This window comes from Cricetulus griseus, chromosome 2 (genome assembly GCF_003668045.3).
Source record: "Cricetulus griseus strain 17A/GY chromosome 2, alternate assembly CriGri-PICRH-1.0, whole genome shotgun sequence".
Lineage (NCBI taxonomy): Eukaryota > Metazoa > Chordata > Mammalia > Rodentia > Cricetidae > Cricetulus > Cricetulus griseus.
In genome coordinates this window covers 29,453,523-29,466,053 of record NC_048595.1, presented here as the reverse complement: position 1 = coordinate 29,466,053, position 12,531 = coordinate 29,453,523, and the positions used below count along the sequence as shown (strand labels likewise).

Genomic DNA, 12,531 nt, shown 5'->3' with positions numbered 1-12,531 from the left:
TTGAGAGGCTGAGGCTGTTCCAAGGCTCATGGGCTATCTTGGGCTACAGAGTAAGACCCTGTCTCAAAATAAAAAGTAAGCTGTGAGTTAGAGAGACAGCTCAGTCTATAAAGTCTTATGATTATGAAGATCTGAGTATGAACCCCAGCACGCATACAAAATGCTGGGTACAATGGTGAGCACAATAGTAGAATCACAATACTAGAGATCAGAAATTCTTGCTGGCCAGCCAGCAAGAAATACTACTTGAGAAGAACCAGATCCGAAAGACAAGACCTGTCTTAAAAAACAAGGGGAATGGTAGCCTGAAGAGGAACGTCACCAGAGGTGGTCCTCTAGCCCCTACACACACAGACACACAAAAATGTAGTTTGGACTGGAAATGTAACTCAGTTGATGGAGTGCTTGCCTAGCATGCCAAAAGCCCTGGGTTCAATCCCCAGCAGCACATAAACAAGGCTAATGACATACACCTAAAATCCTAGCACTTAGAAGGTACACACAAGAGGTGCTACACACTTTTAATGCCAGCACTCAGGAGGCAGCTAGATTTCAGCAAATTCAAAGCCAGCCTAGTCTACATTGTTAGTTTCAGGACAGTCAGGACTATGTAAAAAAAGACCCTGTCTCAAAAAACAAACAAATGAATAAAAGCTTAAAGTCATTCTCAACTACTTAGTGAGGGCTGTCTGAGCTGTGTGAGACCTTTCAAGTGGGCCCCAGCTAATTAGCAGGTAATAACTAACTCCTGAAAGCTGTTCTCTCACCTCCACATACAGGACAAGGTATTTGTGTGCTCACATTCAAAACACAAACATAAATAAATTTTAAAAAGAAAAGAAAAGTGTGGGGGGTGGACAGTAGATTACAGTTGTAGAAACTGATTTAAAATGAACAATAGCTTTTTAAATAAATTATTTAGCATATGCATTGGTATTATGTCTGCATGTATGTCTGAGTGAGTGTGTCAGGTCCCCTAGAACTGAAGCTACAGACAGTTGAAAGCTGCCATGTGGATACTAGGAGTTGAATCCAGGTCCTCTGGAAAAGCAACCAGTGCTCTTAACCACTGAGCCCTCTCTCCAGCCCCCAACAATAGCTTTCAAATAAAAGAATATTGTACTGGATCACGACATAAACATTTAAAATTTACCTACAATAGAACACTTTCTCCATCACTATCTTTAATCTAGACAATGAACAAATCAGACACCTGGTTCAGACTCAGTAACATTGAAGATTTCCATGGTAAAAATACTTCCACTGTGACCAACTTCAAGCTGTCATTTTGAGAGGAATGGATAGTAACACATCATTATACAACATTTCCATCATAGAGACATATAATTAACCTCAAGAGTAAAATTATTATGAAGTGAAAAACTTCAAGTACTTTATTTTATATATAATTTATTATAAATTTGTAACTTAATTTTAATAATGATTATATTTGGCAACCAGCTTACAAAACTGCTGAGCATTTAACATTTTTCTCTCATGAGTCTACAAAGCCAAACCTGTTGTGGAATAATCTTTTTGTACACTGTGAAAATGTGTCTTTGCCAAGGCACTTTCAGATTGGTTTAATAAAGAGCTGAATGACCAACAGCTAGGCAGAAAGAGGTTAGGTGGGACTCGAGGCAGAAAGAGGAAGAGAAGAATTGAGGTGCTGGAGAGACTCCAGAACACATGGAGAGCTATCAGCAAGTGCAAAATGGAAGAGAGGTAAAAAGTCACAAGGCAAAATGTAGATTAATATAAATGGGTTAAGTTATAAGGGCTAGTGGGACAAGCCTAAGCTATAGGCCAAGCTTCATAATTAGGAAGTCTCTGTGTCGATTTTGTGTGTGTGTGTGTGTGTGTGTGTGTGTGTGTGTGTGTGTGTGTGTGTGTGAGAGAGAGAGAGAGAGAGAGAGAGAGAGAGAGAGAGAGAGAGAGAGAGAGAGAGAGCTGGCGGCCCAAAGGAAAGTCTGACTACACAAACCTGTGGTGATACATTATTTAGGATTTATTAAAACTTGCCTGAGGATTCAGAAAGCAAATCCAGCCATAAGCTATAGAGGTCAGGCAGTGGTAATACAGACCTTTAATCCCAGCAGCCATACTAACTAGCCAGGCAGTGCTGACACACACCTTTAATCCCAGGACTCAGGAGACAAAGGCAGAAGGATCTCTCTGAGTTCAAGGCCACTCAGGGCTACACAAGATTGAATCAGTCTAGAAGAGTAACAGAGCTCATGCCTTTGATCCCAGCACTTGGGAGGTGGAGACTGGAGTGATATGGCTGGATGGAGAAAGGAATAAAAGGAGGAGAGGAACTGACAGCTTTTTGCCTCAGGATTTGTGGAAACAGGATTGCCATTTCAGCTGGGAAGAGGTAAGATCTACTGGCTTGGCTGCTTTGCTTCTCTGATCTTCAGTTTGAAGCTTAAACCCAGAATCTATCTCTGGGTCATTTATTATTCATGTTACACAAACCAGACCAGCAACTCCAATATATCAACATTCTTTTCCTCATATCACTCAATGTTTCAAAATCTTGTTGTAGACAAACCATAGTTCACTACAAACAAACAGATTATGAAGGTTAGAAGGGAAAACATGTTAAAGGTATTAAAATTTAAATGCAATGAGTTTTAAATGGCAGTGAACAGACCTCCAAATGGAAATGTTCTTGAAGCAGTTGAACTATCAGAATTCAACCTGGGTCAGCTGAGAACTTCGCTTTAGAACTCATATGCATTGACATGTTAGCTAAAGACATGGGAAAAACTGGGCTTCCAAGATAGGGGCAAGAAAGAACAGAGTGCTAGGAATGGGACCTTAGGGAGTAGCCAAAATTAGAAGTCAGGAGATGGAAAAGCAATCAATAATATAAAGGCCAGGAGGTGGGGGGGGGGCTTAGGTAAATAAAAAGCAGAAGCAGTAAGAGAAGTAGAAAAATAAAACAAGCACAGTCAAAGCTGTCTTAAATTTTTTAAAAGAAATTCTTAACAGGGAGGGAGGGAGGGAGGGAGGGAGAGAGGGAGGGAGGAGGAGGGAGGAGGGGAGGGAGGGAGGGTGCCTGCACCTGCATATGGATGTCAGAGAACAACTTCAGGAGTCAGTTTTCTTTTTTGTTTTGTTTTTTTGTTTGTTTGTTTATTTCCAGACAGAGTTTCTGTGTGAAACAGACCTGACTGTCCTGGAACTCACTTTGTAGACCAGGCTGGCTTCAAACTCTCAGAGATCCACCTGCTTCTGCCTCCTAGTGCTAAGATTAAATCATCTCCCAGCAGGAGTCAGTCAGTTTTCTTACTTCCACAGTGTGTGCCCAGAATTAAATCCAAAATCAGGCTTGTACAGCAAGTGCTTTTACTCACTTGCTGGCCCTTAGAAAAATGTTTTATGACCCTATAAATTAGAACAAGTTGGTTGATTGTGTGTACATGCAAGCACGCAAGTTGAGGAAAGGGAAGACACTTTTAAGAGAAAAATATAATGGAAATCATACCATAAATTAATGAATGGCAAGTTTAAAAAAATGGACCTGGGAACATAGCGCAGTGGTGAAGTGCTAGCCTGGTGAACACTCTCTGGTATCTTTTTTTCTTTTTTAAAGGGCACACAGGTTAAGAGTACTTCTGCTCTTCCAGAAGTCCTGAGTTTAGTTATTAGCACCCATGTAAGGTAGTTCCCAACTATCTATACTCCAGCTCTCAGGATCCAATGCCCCCTTGTGGTACTACAACACACAAATGGCAGAATTGGCACATACAAAAATAAAAAGGATCTTTTTTTAAGTGCTAGAAAATAATAACTGACTATGAAAAGGGACAACTGAATTAAATAAGAGATATATTATTTTTTACTCACATTTTTGTCAGTCTTGGTGGCAGACACCTATAATCCTAGTGCTCAGGAAGCACAAGCAGAAGGATAAGGAAGAAACCTTGTCTCAAAAAAACCCTTATCCCTTTCCACCTTTAACTTGATAAACATGGTTCTTCTTTTAAGGGTTGTTTTGTTTTTGGAATGGGGTCTTACTGCATTGCCTAGGTTGCTCTGAACTCCTGTCCCCCATGACCCTTCTACCTCTGCCTCCTATGCACCCAGGCCTGCAGGCATAAGCTACTGCAGGAGTGTCAGAGCTGGGCCCACGTCACTGGGCCCTTATTTTTAGGTGTGTTCTTCCCCTTTAAATGCTTCTATAGTCTCTATAACAATAACAAACAAGAACTTTCATGTGTTATTCTTTGATATTGGAAAACTTGATCCAAAACCTTTCCTCTAACATAATGTATTAAAAGGAGCAGCTTAACATCATTGATCTAAACTGTGTAGAAGAACAACAAATATATCACAGAAGTTTTAAAATAGATAGTGGTGGTGGTGGTGGTGGTGGTGCACACCTTTAATCCCAGCACTCAGAAGGCAGAGGCAGGTGGATCTCCAAGAATTTAGGCCAGTCTGGTCTACAGAGTGAGTTCTAGGATAGCCAGGATTACACAGAGAAACCCTATCTCAACAAAACAAAACAAAATGCTACAAGTGTATCTATATTCTAGTCTCCATTTTTGAAAAGATGGGTAAAGGATGTGGTATTAGAGTACCTGTTTAGCCTAAGCAAGTTTCTGGGTTTGGTTCTCAGTACAAATGGGATCACCTGAGAAGAGGTGAATGTGAAAATCCATGCACCATTTGGAGAGTAGTGAACCCTCTCAAGTGGCCTGAGCAGGCCAGATAGTGCTGGGACTCCTTAGTGTTGCCCTATATTCACCTGAGTCCCCAGTTATACAGGGAAGATCACACATGGTCATCTAAGCAGGACTGAAATAGGAAGTGGGTAACTTTGAGGCCACCCTGGGCTTGAGTCAGACTCCCTCTCAAAACCAACACCACACATAAGTAAGGAGGGTACGGGGGGGGGGGGGGGGGAGGGGAGTAACTAAATCCAGAATTTGAGAGGCTTAACTGGTTACTGGTTTTGATTTTACAATGGCCTATTAGCCAAAGAAAGAATTTGAGCATACTTGCACAACCAAACAAAAGATGCCTGAGTTTCACAAAATAAATTTTGTTCCCTAACATTCAACCCAAAATTCAAAGAATGCAGTCTTAATAGAGTGATTCTGATTAGCAGTGGATCTCTCAATTTCTCTCTCTAAATATCCCAAGATGAAATGGCGTTGTTGGAATTAGAAGGCTGGGAGCCTGAAAAATGGCCAACAATTTAAGTAAAGTTCTGGCTGGCCTCCAATGTCTAACAATGCTATGATGTGTTCCTCTAGTTCCCCTTTCCCAGGCCTCCTGTCATCACACAGCACTGAGGCAGAGGTCCAACAGGCAACATCAGTTACAAAGGAGTGTCATCGAGCCAGAGCATTTGAATCCAAATACAATGTTTAGTGGTCCAGCTTGAAACAGACATTTGGCTGATATGAAAGGGGAAGTAGTGAGAACACATTTAGTAGAAAGACCTAGTAGTTTTGACCACGTGACTTATCAATGTCCCCTCCCTTACCTCTGCCCCTCAGCTGCATTATCTTGGGGAAATTGTTTCACCTCTCTAATTTTCACCTCTTTTGTTGTGAAAACTGAGAGGATTATAGTCTAAAATCCATAAAAGATAGCACCATTATTTAGGCAGCAACCCTCATTGGAGGTTATTGTAAAAAGCAAAGCAGATAAAATGCACTTTGGAAGCTATAAAGCACTACTACTACTTAATCAAGGTAACAAATATTTATTGGCTATCTCTCATGTCTCAGTGCTATGCTTGCAGATTAAGTAATATTACACTGTCTCAGTCTCAATGGGCACTAACAGGACAAAGTACGGAAGGAAACACACCTGAATGTGTTCCAAGTGACACAAAATAGAGATGGAATTGCAAGTGACTTAGTCTAAGGAATGTAGGTCAGAAAGATTATATCCCTCAGCCAAGAAATGGTCAGCAGGGAGTGGCCAAGCATATGAGACTGGGGTGTGCATTCTAGGAAGAGGGACAAACAAAGCAGCAAAGAAGTATGACTTCAGGGAACAGTTAATTAACAGTGAGTTAATTGGTGTGACTATAGTGTAAGTTCCGTGGAAGAGACTATCTGGAAATGAAGCTGGACAAGTAGGTTAGGAGAAGGTTAAGAAGGCTCTGAATCATGACAGAGAGGCATATCATCTACATCATCAGAGATAACAGGTAACCACTCTAGGAATTTACAACAGTAAATAATGTTTTGGTTGTTGTTGTCCTCCCTCCACCCCACCCCTCTCTTGTCTTTCTTTGTTCTGATACTACAAAACTGCAAAACAAGACAAATTATGTCTTCAACAGTGTGATGGTTAGGTATAATTCTCAACTTGACACAACCTAGATTCCCCTAGAAAGTCTGAATAAAGGACTGCCTAGATCAGGTTGGCCTATAGGCAGGCATGCTTGGAGGGCATTTTCCTAATGTGTTAATTGAGATGGGGAGACCAACCCTAAATGTGGGTAGGCCATTTGTGGGCTGGGCCCTGAAATGTTTAAGAGTAAGTATGTGCGCATTTAATTCTCTGCTCTTAACTGTTGATGCAATGTGATTAACTGCTTCAAGTTCCTGCCATACCTCCTCACCATGATAGACTGTGACCTAGAATTGTAGCCAGATAAACCATTTCTCCCCTAAAGTTGTTTTGTCAAAGTATGTTATCACAACAACAGAAATAGCACTAGAACAAAGATATAATCTGAAAACAAAAACTGCAATCTAGCAGAAAGATTCTGAATAAGGCATATAAATCCTGTAACATAAGTACACAAGGAATACAAGGAAGTGCACCAAGCAAAGGGTAGTTAATTCCACATGGGAGTCAGGAAAATATTTACTGAAGGATATTAAGTTGATAGAGGGAGAGCAGAGCAAAGATACAGAGAAGTAAAACAGCCTGCCTCATAGTTTAGCAAGAGCTTTAGATAGGAGAGGAATTTGGCACTGGGGGTGGGGGGGGTAAAAAAAGAAGGCAGTGGTCCCACCCATCCTCAGGCTCCACAGGCAGTTTAATGGTTGCTGAGGAAGGGATGCTTTCTTCACTAGCAGCTACTGATAAACTGAGAACCCTAATTAAACTCACTGGTCTCTTCCTTTCTCCCCTTTCCCCCCCATGGTAGAAGCCAGGGCCAATTTTACAGGTTAAGGAACATGTGTTATAAACTTTAGGCTGGCTAAGGTCTAAAATTTCAGTTTGCTTATTTTTAGTAGTGTGACTCTGCACAAACTGCCACCCTCTCTAAACCTCATTTTCCTCACTGATAAAATAAGGCTATTAATAGAACATTTAGCAGTTAGTAAAGGACCTTAAGCAAATCAATGGGAAGGACTTACTCTAAAACTTCCAACTTACTGGAAGGCATCAATAAACTACTAATACCAATGTCACAGTCAGTGTCACTATGGGCCACTTTGTTAGGAAACTATTGTGGTGGGCAAGGCAAGAAATGAAGAAGCTCTGGACAGGAACAAAAATGACAGATGTGGAGAACATAGAAACAAGCCACCTTTCCCAGTGGAATTGATAAGATTTGGTAACAAGGAACAGACAGATTACTATTGGATGTCCTGAATCAAATATGATTGTTGTCCTGACCTGGACAACAAGCAAAGGTATTTAGCAACTTGGAATGTGTCAAATATAGGATAAATCATATAGATGACATGCAGATGAATTTGTCAAGTAAACCTGGAAAAGGTACATTTTGAGGTAAAATGTGGGAAAGATTTTTTTTAATCCAGATCTTGTCGTTTGAAAATCACCCTCACTGTAGCTGCCATGTTCAATTTATGTAATCATTTCTTGGATCAGATTCCTGAACAACTGACCCAACTGAAAAAAGAAAACCCAATGAATCAAATTTTTTTGTCTGTACCTTTAAAGCCATGTGGTTCACAGATGTGAGGAAAAGCTACCATGACTTACACATAATCAAGAGAGAGATGAATGCAAGGGACACAAAAACAGAGATGAAGGAAAGGAAAACAAGGCCTCATAAAAAGAGAAGAGTAAAAGAAAAGAGTTGTGTGATAACTTGTTTTGATAAAGTCCAGCTGCATCTAGATCCTGGATACAGTGGGATCATCACCCTGTGTCCATGTCTACTTGTATTTGTTTGTATTTTGGCAACCAAATAGTCACTATGACTAAAACAAAACTGCTAAAGAACATAAAACAAGGGGGCTGGAGAGATGGCTCAGTGGTTAAGAGCCCTGGCTGTTCTTCCTCCAGAGGTCCCGAGTTCAATTCCCAGCAACCACACGGTGGCTCACAACCATCCTTAATGAGATCTGGTGCCCTCTTCCGGCCTGCAGAAAGACATGTACACAGAACACTGTACTCATAATAAATACCTAAATCTAAAAAAAAAAAAAAAAAAAAAAAAACATAAGACAAGACAAGAATATGGATAGTCAAGGGTAGAACCCTGAGAACATCAACACTGAAGTAAAAAAGTCAGTGAAAGGGGCAAAAAAGGGATGAGCACGTAGCTCAGTCGTTAAGAGTGCTTGCCTAGCAGGCACAAAGCTCTGGGCTCCATCCTCAGACCACACAAAGCACAAGAGGTAGAGGCAGAAGGAACAAGAGTTCAAGGTCATCCTCAACTATACAGATGAGACTAGTCTGTCTCAGAGAGAAAGACCAGGAGGGGTGGGGGTGGGAGACAGGAAAAACAATATTCACAGAAGTAAGATTGAGGGAGAAGCAGTGTTTCTACAAGTCAACAGAAGAAAAGGTTTCAAGGAATAGACCACAGTGTTAAGTACGAAGAGAAATCAATCAACAGGAAAAATAAAATCAGATTATTGAATATAGCAATTAAGAGATTGCTGCTATGATCAAATAGAGAGGCAGACACAGGCAGATTTCAGATTTCAAATTCAAGGAAAGCCTGGGTTACAATTATGAGGTTCTGTCTCAAAATAAGGGATGAGGAAAAGCAAGATGGCTCAGCAAGCAAAGGTTATCACCAAACCAAGGGTTGAGATTCTGGAGTTTCACATGGTGGAAAGAGAGAACCAACTCCTGCAAGTTATCCTCTGACCACCAGAAATGCACTCGGTACACACTCCCAAGCACCCACCTACCTGTGTGTACAACTCCTGCAAGTTGTCCTCTGACCTCCACATATGCACCATGGCACGTACACGTACACGTGTACACACACACACACACACACACACACACACACACACACACACTAATAAGACCAAAGCAGAAGTGTGCTTTAAGACTCTCTGAAGGATCACCTGCCTTCAGATCCAAACAAAGTTTGTAAGCTCTAATAATTACCACTGCTCTGTGAAGAATCACCAGTGCCTGAGTGATTGATCCACTTTTTGAAAGAATTTTAAATAAATTTGTTAACTACTCTCTCTCTCTCTCTCTCTCTCTCTCTCTCTCTCTCTCTCTCTCTCTCTCTTTCTCTGTGGGGTGGGTGGGTGGGTGGGGGAAAGGAGAATAAGAATTCACATGTTTGTTCATGTGTATGAAGCCAAAAGTTGACAGCAGGATATCTTTTTCAATTACTCCCCACTTTTAATTCACTGAATTGAGGCAGGGTTTCTCACTAAATCCGGATCTCACCAATTCCAACTGGTCCAACTAGCCAGCTTGTATCAGGGAGCAGGTGCCTCTGCTTCCTAAGTGCTAGATTACAAATGCCATCAGTGAATAGAGCTCCCTGTGCCTCTTGATTTCAGTAAAATTAATATAAAACTCCATCAGCTAGGGCTGGATATGTAGCTCAATGGCCTGGAAAGTCAAGGCCCTGTGTTCTATCCCCAGTACTGTCCCCATTCTCCCTCCGCTTAAGTTTTAAAAAAGGCTCCAGTCCTATCCTTAATACATGATCAGATTTCAAAATAAACCGGTTTTTCAAACATAGTAGCACATGCCTATAATGCCTGCTACTTTAGAGACCAAGTCAGGAAAGTTAAAGTTGAAAGCCAGCCTGGGCAAGACAGGGAGCCCTTGTCTGAAAATAATAGCAAAAAAAAGGCCAGGTAGAGCACTTGCCTAAAGCAAGTCCTGGGTTAAACATCTAGTACTACAAATAATGACGATGGTGGTAGTGAAGCAGGTTTATAAAACAACTTCTTTTTAAAAGTTAGAGTCATACATATGATGAGTATGTATGTTTGTGAACCATGTGTTGTTGCCAGCAAAATCAGGGAGAACACTGGAAACTCTGGAACTGGAGTAATGGATGGTTGTGAGCCCCCATATGGCTGCAGTATACCAAACCTAGGTCCTCTGGAAGAACAACAAGTGTTGATAACCTCTGGGCCAACTCTCTAGCCCTGTAAAATAACTTTTAAAGTTGTGGTATTCTCAGAATCTTAGGCAGCATCAACCTTCCTCTGCTGAGGCAGTCCAGTAACACTGTTGGTTCCACATTTATGATATATGGAGGCAGGGGCTGGGAGATGGCTCAGCAGTTAATGTGCTTATCACACAGTATCAAGTCTGGAGCAGGGGCTGGGGGTAAGACAAGCATGAAGCCTGGAATTCAGATACCCACATAAATGCAGGGTAGGTAAGATGGCCTGCCTGCAATTACAGCCTCAGAAGGCAAACACAGGGGATCCTCAAAGCAAGCTGGCTAGCAAGACAGCTTTATCAATGAGTAAAATGGAAAATCAATGGAGAATGATTTCTGACATTGACTCCTGGCTCCCACACACACGCAAAAAACACATGCTCACACACAGTAAAAAAAAAAAAGCTTGGGAAACATATGAAAGAGTCCTACCTTCATCAAGTGCTTATTGACCCACTTGGTGAACGTTTTCTTTTGAACCCGGTCGCGCTCATCTGCAAAGGAAAGACAGAAGGGATGCTCACTTAGTGTTTTCAGCCCTGTCCCCATCCCAGTTTCTCTAGAACCATGGTACATTGACTTAGGAAGATCTGGTTCACTCAAACATCCTTTTTTCCTATTTTGATTATGACCATTTTGCCACTGTGAAGACTGGACAGAATCACATGATTCAAAAATCTCATCAAGGCAATATCTCCTCAGCACAACAATTTGAGTAGAGCAGGGAACAGGATGATAGATCAGTCTGCATCCTCCCCAAGTCCCACCAGGCTAAAGTTGTAAATAGTAGCAAGAGAAGGGTGGGAAGGCTCAGGGTGTAGTACAGATACCGCAATCTTAAATCTCTCTCTCTCTGCATCACTCTGCCCACTTAACACTGCTGCCTCCTCTCATGCCCAATACTCCATTCCAGTTTCCTCATCAGCCATTAATATCCAGCCCAAACCGAAAGACACCCAGGTTAGCTTCCTTGCACATCTCTCCCCTCTCCCTTCCCCTACATCTTACAAAAACAAACCCCTCCTCTTTCTCACAACCCCTGCCAAGACCTCTTTAGCACAAATAGCAATTCTGTCAATACTTGACAATGACTAACGCATAGACAACCAATCCTGTGGAAGAATCACTTGAGGTAATTCCCCAGAGCCAATTCCAGAAAACTGAGTGACCAGCCCTGGTTCTTTTCCATTTATCTGAAGCTTGCACAATCCATACAACACTCTATTCAATCATCTCATTGGTGACCATGAGCAAAATACATCATATATGTGTATGAGACTATAACAAAACCCACCTTGTATATGATGAATATACTAATAATTATTTTTAAATTTCATTACATTTTATTGAGAGTGTGTGTGTGTATACCATGATATGAGTGTCTTTGAGATCAGAGGACAACCTGAGAGTCATTTCTCTCCTTCTTATGATATGGGGATTGAACTCAGCTTGTCAGATTTGTCAGCAAACACCCTTTTCTAATAATGATTTTTTAAAGGAAAAACCAAACCAACCATAAAACAAATCACCCCACTTGTTGCTGACCATTCTGCTGCTCCCCACTGCCACATGAAAATCTCATTTAATCTTCCCTAGAGATTAGATTCACATTTATATATCCAGACAGACAGACAGACAGACAGATGATAAACAGATGTCAGCTTGAGTGTTGGCTGTTTATCTGAGCCTACATAGCTCCACTGAGCTTCATCCACAAGTCTTCTCTAGCCACTGGCCCAGATAACTGAGATAAGTCTAGTTCTACCCTCATCAGCTGTCCTAACACCTTAGCCCCACATCCAGAGTGAGGCCACACTCCAAGCCCCAATCCTCCAAATATATGTAGCAGTCATCTTTATCAATCTATCATACAGGGCAGGGCATGTAACTCAGGTGATGGAGTACTTGCACCAAGTCCCAAGTTTGATCCCAGCACTGCATAAATGGGCACGGTGGTGCACACCTGCAACTGTAGCCCTTGGGATGTGGAGACAGAAAAACTGGTCAGAAGTTCAAAAACATTTCTGGCTACAGAATGAGTTAGAGTTCAGCCTGGGATACAGCAGACCTTGTCTCAAACAGAAAAAGCAAAATACCTCATACTCCCTAAGTATACTTTTCTGTGGGGAGGGACATGCTAAGGATTAAACCCAGAATCTCATGCTTGCTAGGTGCTTTACCAATGAATCATGCCAGGT

General features: G+C 41.5%; 1 protein-coding gene across 10 annotated transcripts in view; it reads right to left on the bottom strand.

Annotated features, from left to right (window-relative positions):
* The window catches only part of Macf1 (microtubule actin crosslinking factor 1), a 329,681-nt gene that overhangs the window by 189,690 nt on the left and 127,460 nt on the right, over positions 1-12,531 (bottom strand). For all 10 annotated transcript variants that reach the window (XM_035439636.1, XM_035439638.1, XM_035439635.1 and 7 more), the window contains exon 2: positions 10,766-10,827. In XM_035439636.1, coding sequence (XP_035295527.1) covers positions 10,766-10,827 — 62 coding nt within the window. The remainder of the gene's footprint in view (positions 1-10,765; positions 10,828-12,531) is intronic.